Source organism: Lynx rufus, unplaced genomic scaffold (genome assembly GCF_022079265.1).
Source record: "Lynx rufus isolate CCGP_SWC_20201006 ecotype Redwood Valley unplaced genomic scaffold, mLynRuf1.p SCAF_9, whole genome shotgun sequence".
Lineage (NCBI taxonomy): Eukaryota > Metazoa > Chordata > Mammalia > Carnivora > Felidae > Lynx > Lynx rufus.
The window spans coordinates 57022988-57050716 of NW_025814897.1; the positions used below are offsets into that span (position 1 = coordinate 57022988).

The 27729-nt window shown below is 50.4% G+C and overlaps 1 protein-coding gene across 3 annotated transcripts in view; it reads left to right on the forward strand.

Moving 5' to 3' along the window:
- Positions 1-27729, forward strand: part of ARRB1 (arrestin beta 1) — a 76198-nt gene that overhangs the window by 21417 nt on the left and 27052 nt on the right. Inside the window, exon 2 of one of the 3 annotated variants that reach the window (XM_047071816.1) lies at positions 8998-9145. The exons of 1 other annotated variant lie outside the window; for it this stretch is intronic. In XM_047071816.1, coding sequence (XP_046927772.1) covers positions 9093-9145 — 53 coding nt within the window. In that variant the 5' untranslated portion in view covers positions 8998-9092. Of the gene's footprint in view, positions 1-8997; positions 9146-26937; positions 27203-27729 lie in introns of those variants that run through there. One more of the 3 variants, XM_047071815.1, reaches the window with a different exon arrangement.

The window sequence follows — 27729 nt, forward strand, 5'->3', positions numbered from 1 at the left end:
CACGTGCCCCATCCCTTCACTGTGACAGTCAATACATACGGAGTCACCTGGTCATGGTCACTTCCATTCACCCCCAGCAAAGTCTCGCTCAGCTCTGGTGCCTCCCACCCAGCACTGCCCTCTCCGACACCTGCATCCCCCAGCCACCTCTGACCACCTGCCCTCCCATCCCCCAGAGCTCTGCCTTCACCTGCTGGCTTCCCTGCCAGATTCTTGTCCCAGAGGTTGTCCCAGGGCAGCCGAGCAGGAATGGCATTCCAGGAAGGCGCTTGCCTTCTCTCTTCTTGTAAAAACAAAACTACATCGTAAGTAGCTTGAGTCAGGCCTTCTGGAACTCCTCCCTGGGGGTGGGAGGATGGACAAAACAGGCAGTCGCGGATGAACTGGAGGGCCTCGGGAAGAAGGTAGAGCCAGAGTCAGGCCAGGCAGAGTTCTCTGGGTTCTCAGAGGGCCCCAGTGTATTCATATCCCCCCTTTTCTCTCCCAGGCACGCGCACCACACTCCTTCACATAGACTCTGGCCCTCGAGGGCTTGGCACACCGTGATCAGGGAAGGTTCTTTTGGTAGAATACTCATTTATTCAGCCTTTCATTCATCCATGGACCTTTGCTCAGTGCCAGGCCCTGTGCTGAACCCCAGGGACAGAGAGTAGGACCAGACCAGGTCCCTGCCTGAGGGCTGGCGAGGGAGGCCCTTGGGCACTCAGAAGGATACAGTGCAGTCTGATAAGGGCCATGCATTCATTTGCTCGTTCAGCAAAGACTTGCCAAGCACCTGCTACGTACCAGGCACCATTCTAGCACTGGGCCACCAGCCGTGAACAAAGCAACAAAGCGGGCAGGAGCCCTTCCCTTCACCAGGCTAACCTTCTAGTGTTGTGTCCTCCTAGAGACAGAGTGACCAGAGTTCTGATGCAGCATTTAAAAAGAACTAATACTTATCTTTCAGTGATTATTTAAAAAATTTTTTTTCAACGTTTTTTATTTATTTTTGGGACAGAGAGAGACAGAGCATGAACGGGGGAGGGGCAGAGAGAGAGGGAGACACAGAATCGGAAACAGGCTCCAGGCTCTGAGCCATCAGCCCAGAGCCTGACGCGGGGCTCGAACCCACGGACCGCGAGATCGTGACCTGGCTGAAGTCGGACGCTTAACCGACTGCGCCACCCAGGCGCCCCTGAGTGATTATTTTTAAAAACACAAAACCTTCCCACTTGGACAAGGAGAAGATAGCAATCACCCATAATCTCATCACTTTGGAAGGTCATCAAAAAAAATTTTTTGTGTGTCTTCCCTCTTTGCTTGTATGTGTACATGTACGTGTGCATGTGCCTGTGTATTCAAACCCAGTTGTGCTTAAACTGTATGTGACATTTGGATTACTGGTTTTTTTTTGCCTCCAGCATTTCCCATGCCATTAACCCACCATTAATAAATCCGTATTTATTAATGACACATAGAGTTCCTCATTGCAAATGATCCACAGTTTATTGAATCTTCTCCTTATTTGGCATTGATGTGACTTCTAGCTTTTTTTTTTTTGCTATTGTAAATAATGCTGAGATGATTAGCTTTGAAGCTCTCCGATGGCTCTCCAAAGGCAGAATCCTGGAAGTTGCAAATGTCCGAGGCTCGGCAGCTGCCTGCTGTACTCTGAGCACCTTTCTTGTTGCTAAGGTGCAGCTTCTTGGGGGAGGGGAGGTTCCTGCCAGGTAAATTTCAAAGAGTTGTTGCATTTGTCTTTTGCTGCATAAACAGTCACCCAATAACTTAGTACCTGGAAATGACATTTGTTTTTTTATCTCTCCCCATTGCTGTCGGTCAGGATGTGGGAAGGACTCAGCTGGGCATTTCTGGCTCAGGGTGTCTCATGCCGTTGCGGCTGGCACAGGGGCTGGAGCAGCTGGGTGCTTGCAAGGAGACCTTATTGATATTATCCCTGGAGTCTGGCCATGTCTCCCTCTCTCTCACTGCTACCTCTCTAATGTGGGCCACCTTCATTTCTCCCCTGGATGAATGATCCCAGCTGAACACACAGCACAGTCTCTGGGCCAGGGGTCGTTCCAAGTTCCAAGTTCTTCACATGCGCGAAGTTGCTCATTTAATCCCTGCAGCAACTGAAGGAGGCAGGTGTTCTTGTGATCTCCCTTCCAGCTCATAAATGGCAGATCTGGGATTTGAACTCAAGAGCAGGCTTATTATTGATCCTGCCACCTAACTGGTCTCCCTGTGTCTACTCTCGCCTCTCTGTCCTTCCATTCACCACCCTGTGGCCAAAGTGAGCATATTAAAGTGTAACTACATTGTGTCCATCCCTTGCTGAAACCCTGCCAATGTCTTATCGTGGTGACAATAAAATCCCAACTGCTGACCGAGTCCACCTGGTGACCGGGCCCTGCTGCCCTGCCCTTGCTGGCCTCGCCTGCCCATACCCCTCAGGACCTTCAATGAATCCTGCTCCTTCCTCAGAGCCTCCCCACGGCAGCTTTTGTTTATTTTGCCTCAGTATGACATGCCCACACCTTGCCCCTGTCAGAGTTATTACCGCTTCTTCTTCAGCTCCTAGCTCAGATGTCACTTCTTGGGGAAGCCTTCTCCACTTCTCAGACTAGTCAGTCACTTGTCCTGTGTTCTCGGAGCACTGTATTTGAGAGCACCTATTGTTAGAGTCACTGTGTACTATTGATTTCTTTGATATCTGTCTCGCAGGGGATGCTGTTGGCATTGGGGTCCGTGCCATGGAGCCCCCTGGTGCTGTGTAGTGTGGAACCCTGCTGTCTTCCTTGCTAGAGGGGAAACTTTGTATAGACAGGGTCCATTACACATATCTGCCCATTTGTCCCTGGCGGCCAACAGCGTCTGATGCAGAAAAGGCACTCAATAAATATTTGTGGAATATTATTTTTTTAATTAAAAAAAATTAATGTTTATTATTTTGAGAGAGAGAGAGAGGAGAGGATGAGCGGGGGAGGGGCAGAGAGAGGGAGACACAGAATCTGAAGCAGGTTCCAGGTTCTGAGCTGTCAGCACAGAGCCCGACACGGGGTTCGAACCCACCAACTGTGAGATCGTGACCCGAGCTGAAGTTGGACGCTTAACCCACTAAGCCACCTAGGTGCCCCATGGAATATTATTAATGATAGTAAGAATTAATAAGTATTACTAAGTGCTAGGCACTACATTTAGTTAATCCTCAGAATAACATTATGGAGTAGGCCCTATCATCATCCCCTCTTTTTAGAAGAAGACACAGGCTGAGGAAGGGGAAGTCACTTGACTGCTGGACTGTTGTCCTCTAGCGAGTGGAAGGTTCAACCAAGCCAGACTGGTTCCCTATAAAAAAATAGATGAAAGAAGGACCCCTCAATTCTAGCAGCTTAAAGCCAGCCAGGTGAGGGAAAGCCCAGACGGAAGTTTCAATAAAGCTTCTCAAACAGTGGTGAGGACGTGTTTGTGTGGGAAGGGTTGTTTTCCTCCGCTAGGGAGAGAGGAAGGAGAGAGAAGGCTCCTGGACAGGAAGTGGATTTGCTTTGGGGCCACTCTCCCATTTGGACACCAGGCCTGGCTGCCTACTCTCGTGACCACAACCTCTGCCTCCCAGGCTTGCTGCACCCAAATGGAGGCCTGAGGAAAGCAGGTAGCAGCCAGGGCAGGGATGGGGTGGGCCTCTAATATGTGCTGAAGTCATGCCCGAGGCCTTCGTTCTTACTTGTGTGGAAGCCTGTCCTTGACCTGATGTGTCTCCTGAGAGGCAAGGGGATAGGAGAGTTTCCATTATGGAGTGAGGGAATGGAGAGACCCAGAGAAGTCAAGGGGTTTGTCTAAGTCCCAGAGCCAGGACCAGAATCCTGGTCTCTGGAAGCCCCTCAGCCTTCAGCACTGTGTGTGTGTGTGTGTGTGTGTGTGTGTGTGTGTGTGTGTGGAGTGGGGGTGGGGGACAAAGATGATGCCTCCTTCTTCTTCAATCCCCCCAGCTCCTCCTGACTCCTTACCCCAGCAGCGTGTCCTTCTAGAAGACAAGGCCCCCGTTAAAGCTTTGTGGATGGTTCCGAAGTGCCTGCCAGTCCTGGTTATCTAGGAGTTCAGAGTCACCTCAGTGCCCACGCTCCAACCTTTGAATGCCTTGGCTTTCCTACCAGACTGTAGGCTTTCTAAGGGCTAGGCCTTGACTCCACCATCATCAGATCAGTTTTGCTGCACAGTATTTTCTGAGTCTGTGCTAATCCTGTGCTGGATCCCAGCCCAGCCCAGCCCAGTGGTTGCTTCAGGTGCTTTGAGAAAAGCTGGTACCTGAGTGGGTCTTGGAGGAGCAGTAGGAGCGACCAGGTGGAGTCCACATCACCTTCCTCCCCGAGCCCCAGCTCTGTACCTGTGGGTACAGAGCTGGGTGGGCCCTGCTGATTGATGGGGCCTCCTCACTAACCACCCCCCACCCAATCCTTAGCAGGGCTACCTAGTCCCTGAAGCTTCCAGAGGCTCCTGTCCTGGGTGCCTTCCCAGCCACCCGCCCCTCTGAGGCCCCAGCTTTTTTCCCTGTCTCCTTCCTCACAGGTCTGTCTGCTGGGGATTCTGTTTTGGTTGGAAAGAGGAGGCGGAGGTGTTTGCGTGTCTGGCTCTTTCCTCCTTTCTGATTCCTCCTCCCTTCCTCCCTCTTGCCTCTCAAGATGTTTCCTCCACCAGCCTGGCCACACTCCAGCCTCTCTGCTCCTCAGTGGCCATCCTCTCCTGCCTAGGGCTTCCGTGGGCTGTGGCTTTCCCTTACTGCCTTATGTCTCCGGAGGAAGGGTCCACGGGGCACGTTTTTCAGGGTAAGGCACATTGCCTTCTCCTTCCTCTGCTGTTTAAAACCCACATCTCGGGGCGCCTGGGTGGCGCAGTCGGTTAAGCGTCCGACTTCAGCCAGGTCACGATCTCGCGGTCCGTGAGTTCGAGCCCCGCGTCAGGCTCTGGGCTGATGGCTCGGAGCCTGGAGCCTGTTTCCGATTCTGTGTCTCCCTCTGTCTCTGCCCCTCCCCCGTTCATGCTCTGTCTCTCTCTGTCCCAAAAATAAAAAATAAACGTAAAACCCACATCTCCTGGGACAGCAGGTTGCAGGCCCATTCTAGGGCTGCCTCCTGATCTGAGTGGTACTCTGGGCTCATCCCTTTCTGTCTCTGGGCCTTGGTTTCCTGGGGAGCCCATAACCTGCCCATCACATAACCTGCCTTGTGTTCATTTGGTAGTAGTTTTGTGCTCTTTGTTAAGGATCTGTACTCCAGGCGTGGGACATTGGGGAGCTGCTTCCTACAGCCTCACAGTGCCTGGAACATAGAATTTGTACTACCTTCCAGGCCCCCAACCATCTTTCCATATCCCCAGCTGTGGTCCCATCACTCCTTGACTACCCTCACCTACTCCTTCTCTGTCTGCCCCTCCTGGCAGAGGTTCACAGGGGGAAGCAGACCCACACCCAAGCCTGACGGAGCTCAGCTTGAGCTTTGTATCCTCAGCACCTTGCACTGTGTCTGGAGCAGGGCAGATAATAAGTATTTGTAGAATGATCTTTGGAGGTACAGCCAGGGAAGGTGACAGTGGCGTGATAGAGGGGTGAGGATGGTCAAGGTGCTGAGGGGCCACTTCCTACTAGGGGTGATGTGGGGTGTTTAGGGATGGGTAAGAGTTGGACAGATAGCAGGGTGGGAAGGGCATTCCAGGCAGAAGGAACAGATGGCGTGCGATCTGGGGCTTAGAGCGTGTGCAAGTAAGTGGAAAGAAGGGAGGCAGGAGAGAAGGGCCTGGATTGGGAGGAACCTCTGATCTCAGGATGGGTGTCCTGGCCTGCTGGAATGGTGCCAGCACTTAGCCCCTCAGCTGGGTCCCAGGTCTTTGTGCTGCAGGCTGGGGTTTGTGGGGGCAGGCAGGTGGTGGAGGGGCAGGGCCCTGGAGGCTTGCCAGGCTTTCCAAGGGCTTGGGACTGTGTGAACCCAAGGCTATTGGCTCTGCTTCCCCGGGCCGAGCAGGTCATGGGATTAGAACCTGTCAGGGCCAGCTGGTTGAAACAGGCTTGTGGCAACACATAAGTATGAACCAGGTTCAGTTGTGGTCTCCGTAATTTCCTGACTGTGACTCTGGGCAAATCATTGACTTATGTATGCAAGGGTTTCTTCTACAATAAAGATAACAGAAGCTGCCTCTCAAGATTGTTACAAAAAATTAAGATAATTTGTGCAAAGTTTTCATTTTTCCTCCCCGCTTCTCCCTGCCTCTCCCCTTCCTCTCCACCGCACCACACCACCCCCCCCCCCCGCCACTCCTTCTTAGTAGGGCTGGTCCTTTCCACTTGAGGCCTGGGTACGGTGGGACGGATGTGAGGCATCCTCAGCCCTGATAGTCTGCCCATAAATCTCTCCTTCCACAAAACCCTGGATTCAGAATGCCCTTGCTAAATATACCTTCCTCTGGGAAGTGGTTCTCAGTGTCTTAGGGCCATTGTATCAACCTCACCTTAGAAATGCAGCCGTTGGAAATGCATATTCCCAGGTCCACCTCACCCCTACTGAATGGGAAGACTGAAGGTGGCGCCCAGCAAGCTGGGTTGTAACAAGCCTCCCATGCGATTCTTTTTTTTTCTTTTTTAATGTTTATTTATTTATTTATTTTGAGAGAGAGAGAGAGAGCATGCAAGCAAGCTGGGAGGGGCAGAGAGAGAGGGAGAGAGAGAGAATCCCAAGCAGGCTCTGCATTATCAGTGCAGAGCCTGATGCATGGCTCAATCCACAGTTCCTGAGATCATGACCTGAGCTGAAATCAAAACTCGGATGCTTAACTGACTGAGCCACTCAGGCGCCCCTCCTCCCATGTGATTCTGACCTATGCTCAGTGTGAGAACCACCGCCATAGGGCACTGATGCCCAAGGGCCTCTCAGAGGAGCCCGGGTTTGGGCCGGGAGTCAGAACACATGGGTGCCCAAGGGGGCTGGCTTCAGGGGTGGGCGACCTGTGCGGTCACCTAGGGCCCCAAGCTCAGGAGGACCTCTCGATTGGTTAAATGCTCTTAGGGGCCCCGCATCCTGCACTGGGCCCACAGATCATATAGCCGGTGCTAGGTGCTGGTCCCAGCCATGTGCCAGGTTAACTGGGTATCCTCGGGGAAGTCACTGTCTGTCCTGGTCTCATGTGCTTATCTGTCCAGGAGGATGATAACCCCCACCTCCTAGAGTAATCGTGGGGATTAAATGTGCAGCTTGGGATCAGCAGTTGGCACAGTGCCCGGCCCAGGCAAGTGGAGAGTGGCTTCCCGAGGCTGCGTGCCAGTACTGGGCATACCTCTGGGGAAACCATGGCAGCAAACAGACACTATCCTTGACTTCATGGGGCTAATGGTCTGGAGCAGGGGGACAGCCAGAGTGCCCACTGTGAGGGATACCCTGAGAGTGCCGACGAGGGGGCCTGACCTCGTCAGGGGTCACCAAAGACTTTCTGAGGAAGTGCCCAATGAGCAAATATCTGAGATAAAGTGGACATGAACTTGATGTGGGGGTGGACAGCCTTGTCCAGACGGAGGCAACGGCATTACCATGTGTTTTTTTCATAGTTATTAATAACGGATCTCTGGGGAGCCGAGGGGAGGTGAGAGGGCCTGGAGGGAGGAGATGGGCTGCTGGAGCTGCAGGCAATTAGGAGGCTGCCTCAGGGCCTCATGGCAGCTCTGGGCTCCTCCTCTAGAACCAAGGCTTTAGAATAGGAACAGCCCTTGCCCAGAGACCTTCTGGAGCTGTAAGAATGTGGCCTTGCCAGCTGGTGTGGCAGGCAAGTCACTTACTCTCCACAGACCTCAGCTTCCCCTTCAGCAGGATGGGTCTCTCGGTCCCCTCAGGTGGCTGCGCAGAGGTAGAAGTCATTGCACAGAAGCCCAGCACAGCGTCGCCGGCAGGAAGAGTGCTCGGCACCCAGTGGCTCCTCTTGCCTCCGTCAGTGTGGAAGTGGAGAGCTCAGGTTTTGATCAGGAACCCCTCTAGCCCAGGCGTGATCCCTTAGAGGAGTCCTTTCTTTAACTGGAAGGAAAATCAGACTGGTAATTTCTTTTTTAAAAATTTTTTTTTTTCAACGTTTTATTTATTTTTGGGACAGAGAGAGACAGAGCATGAACGGGGGAGGGGCAGAGAGAGAGGGAGACACAGAATCAGAAACAGGCTCCAGGCTCTGAGCCATCAGCCCAGAGCCCGACGTGGGGCTCGAACTCCCGGACCGTGAGATCGTGACCTGGCTGAAGTCGGACGCTTAACCGACTGCGCCACCCAGGCGCCCCAAGACTGGTAATTTCTTTACTAGAGATGACCGCTGAGATTAAGGACTCACCAGCTGTGGGGGCCCAGAGGCAGTGGCTTTGCAGACAGCCGAGTGTCCATCTTTCTGGGTGTCCCTCCCACCCCGGCCTCAGGGCCCAGCGTGGGGGTGAAATTAAACCCGCTATATCACACAGAGGGATGAGCTCCCCCATCCAGTGCCCTGAGTCAGGCCGTGCTCCCTCAGTGGTGACAGCGGCTCTCACTTACCGAAGGCTTCCTTGCACCCGGTCCTCTCCAGGCATTCACCAAGAAAAGCACTGTTATTATTTCCACTTAATCAGTGAGGATCAGAACGGTTTTCTCTTTGCCCAAGGTCACCCAGCTAGTGAGTGGCAGAGCCCAAAACACTGCCCCAAACTGACCTTCCTGGTGACATGCTTGGGACCAGGGGTGAGTCACGTCCTTCTCTGGGCCTCGGTGCCACCACACATGCACTGAGGACTGGAATCCAATGTTCTCGGAGGCCTCCTCAGCCCCAGTACCCTAAGATCTGCATTTCTGGGAGGGCCCGTTCCCCTGAGAAGTTACCCCACCACACCCTGTCCCACGTCCAGGCTGCTCTTCCTTTACTGTGTAGGAAATGATCGATTCACTCAGGCCCTCTCAGTTCCAGCCTGCCAGGCCTCCTGCCACCGAGGGCTGACCTCTGGCCCTTTTCCCTCCCCCTTAGCCACAAGAAGGAACGGGTGTGGCCAAGACCTATGGTTTCTCCACCGTGAGTGCCGTGAGTGCTGTGTGGCCTGGAGCTGGCGAGGTGGGAGCCCCATGGGAGAGTCCATAGTTGCAAAGAGTTTGATGTTTCCAGGGAAACAACCAAGGTCAGTGGGGCTAGAGGGTATGGGGGGCAGGGGAGTGTAGTGGGAGGGGAGATCAGAGGGGTGGGTGGGCCCAGATTGTGAAGCACTTGTGGGGAGCAGTGAAGGGGTTTGAAGCAGAGGAGAGACTTGACCAGGTCTGCCTCAAGAATGACTGAGAAAATGCCAGGGACAGCAGGTGCACACAGCTCAATAGCTATTAGTCATGCTTTCCTTATGTTGATCATCATGAACACCCAGATTCCACTTCTTCCCGGCTGTGAAAACTTGGGCCAGCTACTGACCCCCAGGGCCTCATTCTGCTCACCGGTCATGTGGGAAGAAGAATGAGGAGCCTTCCTCTCAGGGATTTTATCAGGAGCAAAGAGAGATAATGGGGAAATTACACCTAATTTTGATAAATCCTGCAAATTCTTGGCCCGCTGAGCCCAGCTACATGGCCAGCGCCCCTTGTCCGTGTCCCGTGCCTCCCTGTGTCAAGTTGGGGCAGGGTAGGACGCAGTCGCTGGCTCCAGAAGGCCCTAGCCACGATCCACAATACAAGTCCTTGCAGGCAGAGCTTTAACCTTCCCCAGATCCCATCCCTACTCCTGTCCTCAACCTTGGCCCTGCAGTGGCAGACCCCTACCTCCTCCTCACACTCCCCCCTCCTCCCGCCTTGAAGCTCTGGCTGAGGGGCTCCCAGCCTTGACAGCCCGTGGAGATTCCCAGTAAGCCCAGTGTGGTGTGGAGGGGAGCCTGTAGGACCTGAGGAAGTCACGTGCTTTCCCTGAGGCTGTTTCCTCATCTGCAAAACAGGAATGGGAAAACTTCCTTTATTAGTCTCCTATTGCTCCTGTAACAAATCACCACAAATTTAACGGCCTGAAACAGCCCAGATTTATTCTCTGACGGTTCTGGAGGCCCAAAGTCCTAAAGTAAGTTGGAGGGCTGCGTTCCTTCTGAGGACTCTAGGAGAGAATCCATCCCGTTGCCTTTTCTAGCTTCTAGAAGCTGCCTATGTTCTTTAGCTCCTGGTTCCACTCTCCATCTTAAAGCCAGCAGCATAGCATCTTCTAATTTCTCTCCTGATGCCTCTATCAGCACATCCTTGCCTTTTCTGTCTCTGACCCTCCTGCCTCCCTCTTATAAGGACCTTTGTGATGGCCCTGGGTCTACCCAGGTAATGCAGGGGAAGCTCCCTATCCCCAGAACCTTAACTAAATCTCATCTGCCAAGTCCCTTTTCCCATGTAGGGTAGCATATTCACGGTTCCAGGGATTGGGGGATGTGGGCATCTTAGGGGGGGCATTCTTCAGCGTGCCACACATACCTTGCAGGGTAGTGGTAAGGATCCAATGAGACAAAGGACGTGAAAGGCTCCAACAGTGCCTGGGATGTGGCAGTCAGCTCCCAGACATACTTCCTTTCCCTCCTCTCTGTGTACCTCTGTCTCCCCATCCAGAAAAAGAGGCCCATCCCAGCTCCAGCAGTTGGATCCCACCTTATTTAGAGCCAGTGGTAAGGACAGGCAGACTGTGCTCTTACCGCAGCCTGGGCTTCATCGCAAGCAGCAGAATGGAGCCCTGCCCCCAAGACGCCCCCAGTGGCCCTCAGAAAGGCCCGTGTTCTCCTCCTCCCTCTCTGGGGCAGGCCTCTGCTGGTTCCTGGCCTGCCTCGCATTTCCCATCATTCCCAGGGATGGCTGATGGGAAAGGCTGAGCTCACTGCTCCCTGGGGATGGCGAGGGGTGGAGGGAGGAGAGGGAGAGGCTGGCGGCAGCTGCAGCTGCGAGAGAAGGGGAGAGGACAGACCAGGAGAGGAGATTTGCAGTGGGAGAGGTCGGGGTTATCAGTGCCCTGGGGGAGTGGGGGAGGGTAGGGCACGGCCTCCAAGCTGGGCCTCATGAAAGTTCAGACCTTTCTTGGCCTCCTTGGAAGGCTGCTCTGTCCCTCTGCTGGCCGCCCTTCTGAAAGGCCCTGGGGCCCGGAGGAGGATGCATGTATGTGGGGGATGGGAGGAGGGCATCACAGACCAGCAGGGGCAGGAAATGAGGGATCACTGACCTATGAGAATACTGCCCCCTTCAAGACAAGAGAGCCATCTCAGCCAGTGTCCCTCCCTCACTCCTACCCTCTCCTGAGAAATCAGTCACTGTTTCCCCTTGGGCTCATTATTTGTCTTCACTGGCCCTTACTTTTCTTACTTGCTTGCATGCGTGTGTGTGTGTGTGTGTGTGTGTGTGTGTGTGTGTGGCAGGACAGGTAACCCCATTGTGGGATTTGAGAGTATCAATTGGGATGGTGATTTTGAAATGATTTTGAAATATACACTCTGCTATTTAGGGATGCGTCATTCCATGCATTTGCACGTCACTTTAATGTCCTCTCTTCTGCACCTTGATGACCTGGCAAACTCTGAATCATCCTTCCGGTCCCACCTCAGATGTCGCCTGTTCTCTGTAACTTCCAAGCCACTCCCTCTCTGGAGTTACGGTCACCTTCTTTATAACGCTCCCTCATAGTGCCTTTTGCAGATAGTTTTTGGTTTGTGCATCTGTCTCCTTTACCTGTTTCAGTTTTGGTCATGTATATGTTTCTAGGAATTTGTCCATTTCTTCCAGATTGCCCATTTTATTGGCATATGATTGCTCATAACATTCTCTTATTATTGTTTATATTTCTGCTGTGTTGGTTGTGATCTCTCCTCTTTCATTCTTGATTTTATTTATTTGGGTCCTTTCCTTTTTCTTTTTGATCGAACTGGCTACGGGGTTATCAGTTTTGTTAATTCTTTCAAAGAACCAGATTCTGGTTTCATTGATCTGTTCTACTGTTTTTTCGGTTTCGATAGCATTAATTTCTGCTCTCATCCCTATTATTTCCTATCTTCTTCTGGTTTTGGGTTTTATTTGCTGTTCTTTTTCCAGCTCCTTAAGGCGTAAGGTTAGGTTGTGTATCCGAGATCTTACTTCCTTCTTTAGGAAGGCCTGGATTGCTATATACTTTCGTCTTATGACCGCCTTTGCTGTGTCTCAGAGGTTTTGGGTTGTGGCATTATCATTTTCATTGACTTCCATATACTTTTTAATTTCCTCTTTAACTGCTTGGTTAGCCCATTCATTCTTTAGTAGGATGTTCTTCAGTCTCCAAGTATTTGTTACCTTTCCAAATTTTTTCCTGTGGTTGATTTCAAGTTTCGTAGCGTTGTGGTCTGAAAATATGCACGGTATGATCTCGATCTTTTTGTACTTACTTAGGGCTGATTTGTGTCCCAGTATATGGTCTACTCTGGAAAACGTTCCATGTGCACTGGAGAAGAATGTGTATTCTGCTGCTTTAGGATGAAATGTTCTGAATATATCTGTTAAGTTCATCTGGTCCAGTGTGTCATTCAAAGCCATTGTTTCCTTGTTGATTTTTTGATTAGATGATCTGTCCATTGCTGTGAGTGGGGTGTTGAAGTCTCCTACTATTATGGTGTTACTATCATTGAGTTTCTTTATGTTTGTGATTAATTGGTTTATATATTTGGGTGCTCCCACACTTGGCGCATGAATGTTTACAATTGTTAGGCCTTCTTGGTGGATAGACCCCTTAAGTATGATATAATGTCTGTCTCCCCTACCATATGTGGGCAATACATTCACTACAGACCCCTCTGCTTGTCAAGGTCCCTGGAGTTGTGGTAGAACAGAGGCAGGCTGGCAGAGGCACTAAGGGAGCTGGCCTCCTGGGATCTGGCCTGGGCAAGGTCTCCATGTGTCAGTCCAGTCCTTAGAATTGAGCAGGCCCCCATGACCCTTTCCATCAGATGTACAAACATCTAGGTTGGGCGGGTGGAGCTGGTTGGGAAGTTGTCAGTGCAGACAGATCGGTGGCTAAAGAACGGGCCAGCACTGTTCTTCCTGGCAGGCTTCTCAAAATTCCCCAGACAACGGAGGGGAATCAGCATGAGGAGTGGGTGGAGAATTTGGGGTGGGTGTGAGGGTGTGGATTACCAAGCCCAGGGTGTGGTTTGGAGAGAAGTTCAGAGACACCCCCAGTGCTCCTTCCTGCTTGCTGCCTCGCGGAGGACAGCTGCTCTTGGCTGGCCTTGCCGTGCCCACCTTATCCGTAGGCCTCTGTGTTCTTGGAAATAATGGAAATTCATTTCTTAAAAATGCTTGATATTTCAGCCTTGTTCATCTAACATGCCTTTGTCTCTGACCTCCAAGGAGCTCCTCATACCCATTATCTCCTCTCAGCTGCCCGGGCCCATCAAGGTAACGTGACCCCCATTGAGAGCTGGTGAGCCAGCTGAGGCCAAGATGGGCTGAAACCTGCCCAAGACCACCCAGTGAGTCTGATTATTGTGGTGGTGGTGGTGGTGGTTAGTGTTTACACCCCTTGTACAGAGCTCTTGGTGCCAGGGCCTCATTTAACACTCCAGACAGCTGAAGTGCAGGCTGATGAAGCAACAGTCGCCTGACCCCAAGCCCTGAACTCCGTTGCGAGGCCCCTTCTCTGGGCCAAACACAGCCCCGCCCTGGAACAGCTCCCAACCTGGGCAGGGCAGACATCTGATGGACCAGGCCTACCAAGGAGGTGTAGGAGATAGGCACCCTCAGGGGAGAAAAATGCCTTTTCTTCCTTGAGTTGACCTCAAGATTAAGCAGGATAAACATGCGAAGTCCCTAGCACCTAACACATAAATGATAAATCTTTTTTTTTTTTTTTAATTTTTTTTTTCAACGTTTTTATTTATTTTTGGGACAGAGAGAGACAGAGCATGAACGGGGGAGGGGCAGAGAGAGAGGGAGACACAGAATCGGAAACAGGCTCCAGGCTCCGAGCCATCAGCCCAGAGCCTGACGCGGGGCTAGAACTCATGGACCGCGAGATCGTGACCTGGCTGAAGTCGGACGCTCAACCGACTGCGCCACCCAGGCGCCCCCATAAATGATAAATCTTAAAACCATTGCCATTGTCAGTTTTTCTTGTTTTCTAAGTTTTAATAAAACTACTCAAAGTTTCAAAAGAACTATGATTTTGAGATAACCGAGAAGCACATGTTTTACCTTTGTCATACTACTCTTTGAGAGAACTTCTTGCCTCCTGACCATACCACGATAAGTCTGATAATGAATGTATTTGGTTTGGAACACAGGATAAATTGTATCTTTCAAAACGATCGAATTCTTTTAAAATTCAGAAGCATTGGGGCGCCTTGGTGGCTCAGTTGGCTGAGTGGCTGACTTTGGCTCGGGTCACGATCTCACGATTCATGAGTTCGAGCCCCGCATCAGGCTCAGATCCTCTGTCCTTCTTTCTCTGCCCCTCCCCTGCCCTCTCTCTCTCTCTCTCTCTCTCTCTCTCATAAATAAATAAATACACAAACATTTAAAAAACTTCAGAGGCATTGTTATTATATTTTTACTTCTTAATTTATCAAGCAGATGGTTTGAGCTGCTTCCATTTCTTTTTTGTTCTGTGACTTTGGGCAAGTTACTTACTACCCTTTCTGTGTCTAAGTTTCTTCCTATGTAGAGTGTGAAGAGGAAGAGTATCTACCTTACAGGGTTCTTGTGAGGATTAAATGAGTTGATACAGTGTTTAGAAAAGTGCTGGGCATCACTTATAACAACAATAATAATTCTTAATAAGAAAATATACCCAGATTAAGTTACCAGATTAAGGTAGCTTTTCAGTGAACATGTATTCAGCTAACATTTACCGAGTGCTGGCCCTGGGCTTGTTTGGGCCTTGGTCTTGGGGCTCCACTGTTCTGTCACTCTGCCCAGTGGCCTGGGTCCCCAGCTCCATTTCCACCCCTTGCTCCTAGCCCCGAGGGCCCTGGGTGTGAGGCTAAGCTCATAGACAGTGTCATCAAAGCACTTTGTGGATCAATGCTAACTAATAGCAGCTCCCTGGAGCTGGCACACGTAGGGAAGAGGATTGTGAAGGCGGCTTGGACCAGGCTCAGGGACGGCACCCAGCACTTGGGGCGGCCAGTGATGTCCTCTGGGCGGGACCTGGGAAGAGCCCTGCTGTCCTTCCTCTCCTGTGCCTCCTGCCACTTCAGCCAGCAGTAGGTGATGGTAGAGTTTGGAGATTGGGGGTGGGAGGGGTGATAGTGGCCACAGGGGGAAGAGGTTTGCCCAGCTGGTGGCAGAGCCAGGAGCAGAGACCCATCCAGCCCACATGTCTGGTCACATCCAGGCCAGGGCTGGCCTGTCCGGGCGTCCTCTTCTCAGGGCTCTCCCAGTCGCCCCCTTCGAAATTTCTTGAGAAGTCTACATTCCTGGGTTGGGACAGAAGGCCAGTGGCCGCTGCCCAGACACGTGGCCATCTTCAGTATGGCAAGGCAGCTTTGGTTCAGTTGAGGGCATGAATGGGAACTTGGCATGGGACCCTGTGCAAGGGAGGATTGGGCAAGACTCCCCCCAGTTCTGCCCCAGAGGGAAGCCCTTCTCTGTGTCTTAGACTGAGCTAAAGTCTGTTCTGAGGACTGTTGTGGGGGCAGCAGGTGGGAGTGTGCCCTCTGAGAGCTCCTGGTCTAATGGAGGAGGCATGGCCCCCATCCCCCTGGGAAGAGACTCCTGTCTGATGGGGGGAATGTGGCTTCTATTTCCTGGGGCTCCCTATTTAAAATGGAGGGAACATAGCCCTCTTATCCTCTGGCAGCTCCATGTTTAAGGAAAGAGGCATGATCTTTGTCCTGCAGAAACTCCTGTGATGGAAAGTTGTAGCCATTTCCCTCAGGGAAATCTTTATCTGATAGAGGAGATCTGCCCTCTGCCCTCAGGAAGGCCTCTGTCTGATGGGGTAGGCTCATCTTGTCCTTTCACTCAAGAAGCCCCATTTTATAGCCTCTGCCTTTGTCTCTCTCCTCCCTGCTTCCCACCCCCTGCCTGATTTATGGGGAGCCGGGATCTACAGGCACCAGCCACAGAAAGCTGGGCAGAGTAATGGGCTCAACGGCCGTGGGGCAGGGAGGAAGGGGAGAAGGGGGACTATAGAAGGACTCCATAGCAAGTGAGGGTGACATGGAAGGCTTCCCAGTGGAGGTGCCTTTATGGGACAGTCTTATGGACAGGAGGTGCCTGGCTGTGATGAGACTCCACTGGAGATAGAGGGTTGAGGCTCTTCCAGGCTGGGAAGGGACACTTGAGAGGTCACTCCAGAGAGCCCCTGTCTTCATGCAGGCCTGACTGCTTGGCGTGGGGGGGAAGGGTCCCAGGGAGACCCTCACCCTCTGACTGTGCACAGGCTGAGTGTTGCCAGCCCAGAGACATCCGCCCTCCAAGGCCTGAGAAGCCCAGAGGAGGAGAGGAAACAGGACGCGTATCAGGAACGCCTTTTCCTTTTCTTTGTAACTAACCCCCTCACTCGGGGCCGGCAAGAGCTGATCCTGAAGGGCCTGCCCTGGCCTGGCTGCTGCTGCCTGCAGCCCCCTGCTCTGGGTCTAACACAGCCTTACCTGTCTGTGCCCACCCCCCCACCCCGCCCTCCTTGGCTGCAGCTTCTGGGCCAGTCCCTTAACTTCGCCAAAACTCAGGACCCTCATCTGTAAAATGGGGTAAGACTTCCTCTCTGCCTCCCAGGGAAGTTTGGGTGTTTTGGGTTTTTTTTTTTTGTCTCTTTGTAGGATTTACATAATTTTTTCCTTTATTCATGAGATGTGCATTGAGCACCTCTGATCTTTGCGGTGGGCAGGGGCAGAGAACCTAGGCAAGGAACAGACGGAAAGTCTGTTTGGGACTTGTCTGAGGAGTTGGGGGACATCTGAGTAGACATGTCGCAAGGCTGGCGGGTGTGGGGGCAGAGAGGGTCTGGCTGGAGGTAGAGGTTTGGACTTACCAGCATCTAGTAGCAGCCGAGTGACTGAGTGGGTGGAGTCACCCAGGGACTGCTCGTCATGAGCTCTGGGAAGGGGTGGAGGCCAGACCCTGGAGGCCACAGCCAGCTGGGCTCAGCTGACAGAGAGCTGGGCACAGAGCAGGGGCAGGGAACCACTCAGCCGGGGTTCCGGAAGCCGAGAGGAATGGGCACCGAGACAGGACCACTGGATGGTATTCCTGGGGCGGGGGGGTTGAGCCATTCACCTTAGCAGGCTGGTAGGGAGGTGGTGTGTGGGGGAGGGGGGGGCACAGAGGCTGAGGAGGGAGTAAAGGTGAAGGTACTGAGACATCAAAGACTGTGGTCAGTCAGGTTGGCATTCTTTTACTGTTCTCATTCTATAAGTTCTCTGCTAGCTAGAAGGCTACTTACATGTGTATTTCTGTGGTGTGTGTTTGGCATGGGGGGGGTGTTGTGCTTGAGTTGTGTGTTTCAGGTGCACATTGTGCTTATATTTGTGTGAGTGGTCTGTCTGCGGTGTGTATAAGTGTCTGTGGGGTACATGGGCGCCTGAGGTGTAAAGCAGGTATGGTATGTGTGTGCAGTGTAGGTGAGTGTGATGCGTGTGTGTTTTCTACGCGTGTGGTGTGTGTGACATCTGTAAGTATAATGTGGAGGATGTGCGGTGTGTGTGTGGTACCTCTGGATATGTGCAGAGTGTGTGTGTCTGTGCGTGTGTGTACGATGTGCATGGTGTGTGTCCGTGTATGAGATGTGTACTTTGTGCACGTCACCACGTTTAGATCCTTGTTCCACACCGTGTATAGCAGGCTGGTGCTGAGCCATCTACCTGGGTTGGAAACTTAGAAGCATTTACCAGGCTTGTGAATTCCCTTCTCTGTTTAGGGCTCTGCCCAGTGGCGTACTGGTAACAAGTGGCTGTTCAGGAAAAAAACGGGGGGGGGGGCGGTGGTGGTGGTGTAGTAATTGCCAATTTCTGTGGTGTAAATTCTCCCACCAAGGATTTCACACTATTAAAGTGGTGTCATCGAACACGGACTTGGGAAGAGATGCACGGTAGGGCACCATTATACGTTAGTTCCACCATACGGATCTAGTGGGCATCAATAGCCTCAAGAGCATCGTAGGGAAATTTAGTGAAATAGCAAGTGGTAAGCTTTGATTATGTCTTCCCTTTGTTTTTCATATCATTTTTTTAAACCATAAGCTTAGATCTGGGTTTCTCACCATCAGTACCACAAACATTTGGGCTGCCGATTCCTTGTTGGAGATGGGAAGGGGGGTGACCTGTGCATTGTGCAGGCAGTGTCCCTGACCTCCACCCACTGGATGCCAGTAGCACCCCTCCTCCAAGTTGTGACCACCCAAAATGTCTCCAGACATTTCAAGTTGTCCCCCGCGGGGCACATTCACCCTCAGTGGCGAGCCTTGGCAATGGCTGTGTTTAACCACCAGCTCACAAAATCTACAAACACGGCAGTAGGCTCTTATGAGCCTATAGGAGCCCCCTCCAGCACATCAAGGACACTATGTCTGGCTAAATGTAGGGCATGGGCTTTTCCCCCTAGAATTCTTTCTCAGGAAAGAGCCGCCACCTTAGGCCATAGCTTACAGTCTGAACAGAGCCCCAGACCCCAGAGGGCTCTCAGCCTTTGACCCGCCCCCAAGGTGGTCAACAGAGTGGGTGAGGCGTTGCCATGGTGATCTCTTCTGATGTTTAGTGAAATGTAAGAGGAGGAAAAAAGTAATGCTTCTGAATTAATATCTCATTTTCATATGTTATTCTATAACCCTGGAAGTCTGTATGTTCAGATTGGCAAAACAAAACACCAAACCCAGACAAATGAAACTTTAAATGAAGACTTCTGCTGGGACAATCTGACCCCCTGTGTCTGGGGCCACCCTGTGTGGCCCGGGCTCCTGCTGAAGCCCATGCGGCGCGTCCCATCCTGCAGGCCAGGCTGCCCACCTCTGACTGGCCACTTGGCCCAAGTCCTATTTTTCCCCAGCTTCAAGCTCAGGGTTTGGCTCTCCTTGATGCATTCATTCAAAATATTTACTTAGCACTGACTATGTACCAAGGAAAATGAATGACTGAAGGAAGAGGTTTCTGCTCTCTGCAGTTTTTCAGCATTCCGTGGCTGTCACTGAGGCGAGGAGAGGCGCAGGCCCATGTGGATGCTGAGGGGACACGGGCGCTGGAGAGAGGAGAAGAGGGGAGGGGCGGTAATGTGTGTGGGTGGCTGTCTTATGCCTGGAACCGAGCGAGACATTGTCCATCGTCTCATCCCACCCGCCCGCCCGCCGTGCTTCTGAGGGAGGGTCTGTGTATTTATAGAACATCTGCCTCCCTGCTCCAGAGTGTAGGTGCCCTGAGGACAGGGTGCAGGGGCCTGTACCTGCAGGAGATAAGAACAATGCCAGGCCCAGAGACTGGAAGATAAAGGGAAGAAAAGAAAGGAGGGAAGTCAGAAAGATGGATGGAAAGAAGAGAGAAGGGAAGGAGGGAGGGGAGAGGCGTAAGCAAAGCCCCTCTGGAGATGAGGGGACTCAGGACAAAGGCACTGACTGAAGCAGTCAGGGAAGGCTTCTTGGATGAGGTGACATAGGGAAGAAAGGATTGCCGTTGGGAGAACCGAAGGAGAAGCTTCTATAGAAAGAAGAAATAGGGCATGTCCCCAGAGGTATCTGAAATGTGAGGGTCTAAACTGGGAAGAGACCATCATATTATAAACTATTGTTTTCCATCTGAGACTGGGAGGAAGACAATTTAAAAAACTTCCCTGTCTCCAGCAAGGGTAACATAACCATCTCTTCCCACCCCAAGGCCTTCTCACTTGAGGGACATTTAGGCAGGAACTGTCCCCTGGGCACCAAAAGCAAGGCACAGTGTTGGCCAGTGGAAAGGTGGTAACAATAATCATCATATTACCAATGATGTTGGCTTCATTTGATCAATTCCCTACTGTGTACCAAGTCTTTCTATGTGCCTTCAACCTGTGAGGTAGATATCACCCGAATATTCCAGATGAGGGAAAGTATGCCTCAGAGAGGTATTAAACTGGCCCGAGGTCACACAGGACTCAGGCAGGGTCTGCTTGCTTTTAGGGTCTGCACTGTTTCCTGCACCAGCAGCCCTCCCTTCCCTCTCTCAACCCTAGAGAAGACTGGAGAATGTTCAGGTGCTGTCTGCGGGCTCTTTGGGGTCCAGCTGCCAGCCCACTCATTGAAATTTTTATTAGCCCTTGACTTTCAGGTCTCCAGCTTCCTAGGTTACCAGCAAACGGGCCATGCTCCTCCGTTAAGAAACTCTCCCCTCTGTTCACGGCCACCTGGTGGCTCCCCTCCTTCCTCACCCTGCACCCCCTGGAAATCTCCACGAGTATGGATCATGGCCGGAAGAGCGAACATGTGAACGCAGACAGGGGACTGGAAGAATTGCTGTGTGCCCAGAAGCCAATGTGAAGCCCAGAGCCTGGGAGCTTGACTTGGTCAGGGCCCCCGTCCACCACCCCTCGCCTCTCAGCCCTGCCAGGCATGCCACCGTGCCCAGAGAGCCATGCAGAAGCCCAAAGGAGCCATGCTTGGTTTTGAGCTGCAGTGCAACAGGAGCACCGGCAACCGGGGGCTCTCTCCTCCCTGTGACTCTGCACTCCGGGCCCCGGCACAAGGCTCTTCCCTCCCTTGGGGTGTGATTTCTCCATTTGGCAAATGGAGCAGCCTGTAGCGTGCTCCCTCAGGCTCTCCAAATCTGTGAAATGAGGGTGACATTTCCTGTCTTCCTGTCTCCTTCCCCCTTCCGGGCTGTCCTGACAAGCAGGTGCACTAATGGTGGGTAAACAGGCAGGCAATGTTCTGACACAGGGAGGGCCTTTCAATTCTGGCAGAGCAGACAAGCTCGTACACAAATAACTCTGCTACCAGGGAGTGTGTGATAAGGGCCCTAGAAACCTCTTTGCTGCCATAGCCACCTGCTCCTCACGCCTCCCTGCTCCCTGATGACTGCTCTCACACCCAGAAAGTGGGTCAAAATGTAGGGCAGAAGGAATGCCCCCTTGTGTGGTCCCCACCCTACCCAACTGAGTCATGATTGCCATTGGGGCAGAGGTGGAGGAAACTTACGGGGTTAGGGCACGTCTTCGTCCAAAATACAGCCCTGGCCAGTCATTCTCCCTCCCCCAAATGCCCATGGCTCCCTGTTGCCTTCTGGTTATGGTCCAAGTCCCTGAGCTTGGCATTGTCAAGACCCTTCACACCTAGCCCAGGGCCTGGCGCGTAGAAGTGCTCCGTGAGTATCTGGGCAGGGAATGGACCCTTCTCTGGCCCATCCTCTTCCCTGGTGCTCATCCCAGGCGCACAGGACACACTTCAGCCACACCAGGCTGCCTGCTGTCTCCCAAGCACCCCGTGGACTCAGCCACCTCTTCATCTCTGAATGTCCTTCAAGGCCTTTCTCATTGCTGCCTCCTCCCTTGAAGACCTTCCTGCCTTGCCAGACAGAACCACACAGTCCCACTTACAAGGTACTATTATTGTGTGAATGGTTAGAAGTGTGGTCTCTAGAGCCAGACCGCCTCGGCTCCAGTATCTAGCCCTGCCCCTTACTGGCTGTGTGACCTTGGGAAAATTCGACTCTCTCTCTGTGCCTCGGTTTCCCCATTGCTGACACGGGGATGTAGTCGCACCTCCTCTTAAGGTTGTTGGAGGAACAAATGAGTTCATCTTTATGACACGCTTACTTAGAACAGCAACTGGCACCTGGTTTCTCTCCTGTGTGAGTTTTCTGATGTTGACTGAAGACTGAGTAATATTTGAAGGTCTTCCCACATTCACCGTATTCATAGCATTTTTCCCCACCACGAACTTTCCGATGCTCATAAAGGAATGAATTGTTCCCAGCGCTTCCTCAGTTCACTGGTCGTGAATGCACACTCGTGAATAGTCTCTCCAGGATGAGGTTCCCGCTGTTGAGTAAGACGCGTTTCGTTTAAATGATTTCCCATAGGCGGCTCATTCATGGGCTTTCTCTCCTATGTGTATTTTCTGACACTGACTTCATGACTTTGGATAAGTTATTTATTGGAGTCTTAGGTCTAAAAAATGGGAATATCCAGATGGAAAAACATAATATCTCAAAGCGTGTGAATTGCTTAGCACTGTACCTGACTCCTAAGGAGAGCTTAGTACACCATGGTCATCGTGCTTGGTGGCTTTCTCTAACTGGGCTGTATACCAGGGTCATTCATCAGCAGGGACCATGAATTGTTCACCTTAGTGCCCCCAGAGCCTGGCAGCAGTAGGGGCAGTGTGAATGTGGGTAGGTGAGTGGTAAGTGGGAGAACTTTATCAAAGCTGAGCAGGGGCCCATTTTAGATACATTGGTTGTATTCCTGACTCAGCCTGATGGGGGCTGGGACACTGCTCCTGTGAAGCATTTTCTAAGCCTGGTGCCCATTGATCCTGACAGCCAAAGAGAAGTATAGACAGAAGAAGAAATCTCTAGAGTCTGCTCACCTAGAGCAAAGGATCATCACCAACCAACATCTTTTTAAACCTTCTCCATCCTCACTGTTGGCAGTTTTCTCTTAGAGCATTTGTTCATTCAGCAACATTCAACCCATATTTATTTACAGAGCCCCTACTGTGCTCCAAGAACCATGCTGTGCCCTGGGGATCCAGTGTCAATAACACAAATGAGATCTGTGCTCTCATTCATGTTAAGTGAAGCAGAAAGTGAGCAAACAAACCATCACAAAGTGTGGGAGATGCTGTGACTCCCCACTGGGTGTGGGACTTAGAGGGAGTCAGGGAAGGCTTCCTGGAGAAAGAAATAGCTGAGCAGAAGACAGCACAGCAGGCCTGGGAGGGATCATATCACAGATTTATGGACTCTGGATCGTAAAATTGCAGAAGGAGAGACTCTAACATCAAAGGATTCAGAGTAATAGGATCCGTATTTCTCTACTTTACTAGCAATGTTTTCTTTTTTCCAGCCTCTCCTTTCACCAAGACCTGCAACATATCTTGTTAGAGAAAACCTGGCATCTTTGCAAAGTAATTTATGCTTATTATACAACATAGAAAAATAAGATTTATCAAGGAGTGGGTTGGTGGGTGGAGGGAGTCTCCTTCAACCCCTGTTAATATTTAGGCACATTTCCTTTCTTTTCATTTATTTTCAGGGGTTTGTTTTAGTATTATTTTTTAATTGACATATAATTAATTTATATACCATCATATTCCGAATTTTTGCATAAAATGTAGTGGTGTGGTTTTTAGTATATTCACAAGATTGAACAACTGTCTAATTCCAGGACATTTAAAAAATGTCTATTTTGGGCGAGAAAGAGAGAGAGAGAGCAAGAGCAAGCTTACACATGCATGTGCAGGGGAGGAGCCGAGAGGGAATGAGAGAGAATCCCAAGCAGGCTCCACGCTATCGGCCCAGAGCCAGTGACTTGGGGCTTGGCCACTTCACACCATGAGATCATGACCTGAGCCAAAATCAAGAGATGCTTAACTGACTGAGCCACCCAGGCGCCCCTAATTTCAGGACATTTTCATCACCCCAAAGAGAAACCCCATGCCCATTAGCTGCCACTCCTCATTTCCCCCTCACACCAACCCCGGCAACCACTGATCTGCTTTCTGTATCTATGTGCTTGTCTGTTCTGGACATTTCCTGTAAATGGAACCACACAAATAGGTGGTCTTTTGTGTCTGACTTCTTTCATGTGACATGTTTTTAAGGTTTGTCCATGTTGTAGCAGGAATCTGTATGCTATCTCCTTTTATAGCTAAATAATATTTCTTTGTATGGATATACCACATTAAAAATACGTTCATCAATTGCTGGACATTTGATTTTCTTCCTCACCCTTTATGACTGTTATGAGCAGTGTGTGCTATGAACATTTCTGCACTAGTTTTTGTGTGGGCATCTATTTTCAATTCTTTCAGGTATGTACCTAGGGATCGAATTGCTGGGTCATATGGTAACTGTGTTTCACTTTCAGAGAAACTGCCAAACTGTTTTCCAAAGTGATCCCACCGTGTTGCATTACCACCAACGATGCATGAGGAGGGTTTCAATTTCTCCACATCCTTGATAACACTGTTACTGTCTTCTTTTGGATTGTAGGTATCATAGTGGGTGTGAAGTGACTTTGATTTGCATTTCTCCGATGACTAATAATGTTGAACATCTTTGCATGTGCTTATTGGCCACTTGTTATATCCTCTTTGGAAAAAGGTCTATTCCAATCCATTGCCCTTTTTTTTTTTAATTAAAAAAAATGTAACATTTGTTTATTTTTGAGAGAGAGCGAGAGAGTGGGAGAGAGTGGGAGCTGGGTAGGGGCAGAGGGAGAGGGAGACAGAGGATCCAATGCAGGCTCTGTACTTTCAATTCAGAGCCCGAGGTGGGGCTCAAACTCACGAATTGTGAGATCATGACCTGAGCCGGTCACTTAACCGACTGAGCCACCCGGGGGGCCCCTGCCCATTTCTAATTGGATTATTTGCCTGTTTATTGTTGAATTATAATAGGGTTTTTATATATCCTGCATACTAAACCCTTATCAGATACATGATTTGAGAATATCTTGTCTATTCTAGGCGCTGTCTTTTCACTTTCTTGATAGTGACCTTTGAAGCTTACAAGGTTTTAGTTTCAATAAAAGCAAGTTTATCTCTTTTTTGTAAGTTGCCTATGCTTTTGGTATCATATCTAAGGTTATCATTGCTTGATCCAAGGTCATGTTGACTTACACTTAAGTTTTCTTCTAAGAGTTGCATAGTTATAACTGTTACATTAAGGGCTTTGATCCATTTTGAGTTAATTTTTATATATGGTGTGAGGTGGGGGGGGTCTAACTTTGTTTTATTCTTTCATGTGGATATATAGTTGTCCCTGCATCATTTGTTGAAAGACTGCTTTGCGTTTTTTCCCCCATTGACTTGTCTTGGCTCCTGTGTCAAAAATCAATTGACCATAAATATATGGGTTTATTTGTAGACTTTCAATTCTGTTCCATTGATTTATGTGTCTATCGTTATGCCAACATCACACACTTTTGATTACTGTAGCTTTGTAGTGACTTTTGAAGTTGGGAGTGTGAGTCCTCCGACTTTATTCTATTTTGTTTTTTCAAGATTGTTTTGGCTATTCTGGGCTTTTGCATTTCCATATGAATTTTAGGGCCAGCCTGTTCATTTCTGGAAAAAAAAAAAAAAGTACCAGCTGAGATTTTAATAGGGATTGCACTAAATCTGTGGATCAATTTTGGAAGTATTGCCACCTTAACATTAAGTCTTCCCATTGTTTCTTTTGGTATTTATTGAGTATAGGGTTGAGCTCATGCCAGATATATTGTTTTGAATCCTGACTTATTCTGCTTAATATTCTATCATAGGCACTTCCCTGTGTTACAAAAGATGCAAGAATAATTTCAGTGCTATGTAATATTCCATTGTTTGGCTGTACCAAAAACTGTTGGTTTTTGGGTAATCTATCATGGAAAGTACTTTGTTCTGGTACCTTCATGGTGCAGGCACAAATGGACACTGGGAGGACAGGTGGCTCCCAGAAGGGCAGCAGAATATTAAAATTGATCAGCAAGTATCCCATGCTGCAGGTGGGGAGTGGGACTCATTGGAAAAGCCAGCGTGCTGGTTACTGGAGAGCTGACCTGCCTCCCTGCGTGGTAGCACCAGCCTGAGGGAATTAAATCAGGAAACAGGATCCAACCAACTGCACAGGCATTGATAGAACATGTTCATTTTAGACGTGTTTCTCTAGAAAAGTGGATTAAAAAATTAAAACATTTGCAACACGAAATTCATCTAACATTGTAACTCAGCTGACCTAAAATGAAAGTTTTACTAAATAATACTTTTTGTATCAGCCCAGAGAAGTGCAGTAACAAACAGCACCCATTTCTTAGCGGTGTGAGAGCTTTCTTTTTCTGTCATGTTACACACCTATCATGTAACAGGAGAGCCCTGGTGTTTAGTTGACAGAATCCACTCATTGCTGGTTTCAGCGGCAGTGGAAGGAGGGCAGGGTAGGCAGAAGAAATGGCTCCCCAAATATGTCTACATACTAATGCTTGACACCTTTGAACATGTTATAAATCCTGGCAAAAGGGAAATTACGGGTGCAGATGGAATTAAGGTTGCTAAACCAGTTCACCTTAAATTAGGGAGTCAAATGTATTCATAAAGGTCTTTAAAAATAGAAGAAGGGGGGCAGAAGAGGTCAGAATGAGGCAATGTAATAAGAACGCAACCTGCTGCTGTTGGCCTTGAAGACGGAGCAAGAGGCCGTGAGACAAATGTGGGTGGTCTCCAGAGGCTGGAAAGGGTGAGGAGAGAGATTCAGCCCTGGAGTCTCTGGAAAAGAATGTGGCCCAGCCAACATCTTGATTTTAACCCAGTGGGGTACATTTTGAACCTCTGAACTACAAAGCTGTAAGCTAAGTGTATGTTGTTTTAAGCCACTAAATTTGTGGTCACTTGTTACAGGCTCCACAGAAAACTAATACACGCACTAGCCCTTAAATGCTTCTGCCCGGAAGTGACATGGGGGCACTTCTAGTCCTATCTCATTGGCCAGAGCAAGCCATATGGGCATGTCTAATTTCACAGGACTGGAGAAATTTGCCCAGCCTTAGAGGAAAATGGAATATTGGTAAATATAGTAATATCTACTACACCCTTGTTATCTGCGTCTCATGCTTTTATCTTCTATTCTGTAATTGCTGGTGGCAACTCTTTAAGTTGATTTCATTATCAGCTAATAGGTTGTGACCCCTGATTCGTAAAACACCGCTCTGTAAGCCCTCCTCTGCTCAAGCCTCGTGGAACACATGACACGCCCTAGACAGAGCTGATTGGTCCAGGCATGGGGCACCTGACCCAAGCTGATCAATCAGATTCCTTTCCTGGGAATTTGGAATTGGGCCATTCAGCCAGTTAACAGTGAGAAGCTGAGCGAGAGGCAGAGTAGAAACAGGGTCGGAGTGAGAGCCACATGCAAGCCAAAATGATGGAGGAGCAGAAAAGCCCTGAGTAAGCAGAGAGAGTTGGTCCCCAGAGACCATGGAGCAGCCGACCGGAGAGCAGCGTGAGAACATGCAGCCCCAGGGGGAGAGGTGGAGAGAGAGCAACCGCCTGAAGGGCTGATGGCTTCCCCGTTCCTGACTCCAGCACTCCTGCGTTCTGCCTGTGCATCTTTCCCGTGAGATTTTTGTCTCCTTCTCATACCCCCTCCTCCTTTCCTCCAGCCACCCTTGTTGGGTTTCTGTTCTTTGTCTCCAGTGAGCTTTAATTAGCGAGGACACCACTGGTATTTCTCTTAGGAGACCCGGCTTTGACTCTGAGAATCAGGCTGGCGGGGCATGGATGGGTCTCAGGGGTGAGGCAGAGCCAGCCATTCCACAATCCAGAAGTTTGGTTTCGACCGCAGTCTTGCACGTTTTGTGCTTGTGCTTCGCAGTAGACCAGCAGAAGCCATCCATATGGTGCTGCACAAGGGCAGGGCCCGGTGAACTGGAAGCACCCCCCTCCCCGCCCCGGGGTGGGGTCAGGAAGCCGGTGGGTTGTTTCACGGAGGGCTTGGCTGGGCAGCAGAGTGGAAAGGATGTGGATTTCGGAGACAGAGTTCACCTCTCAGAGCCTGAATTTCCTCATCTCTGAAATGGGATTGTTGAGTGGTCAGCAGTGTTCTGGGAAAAATACTCAGAGGCATGACTAGGGCGGAACAGG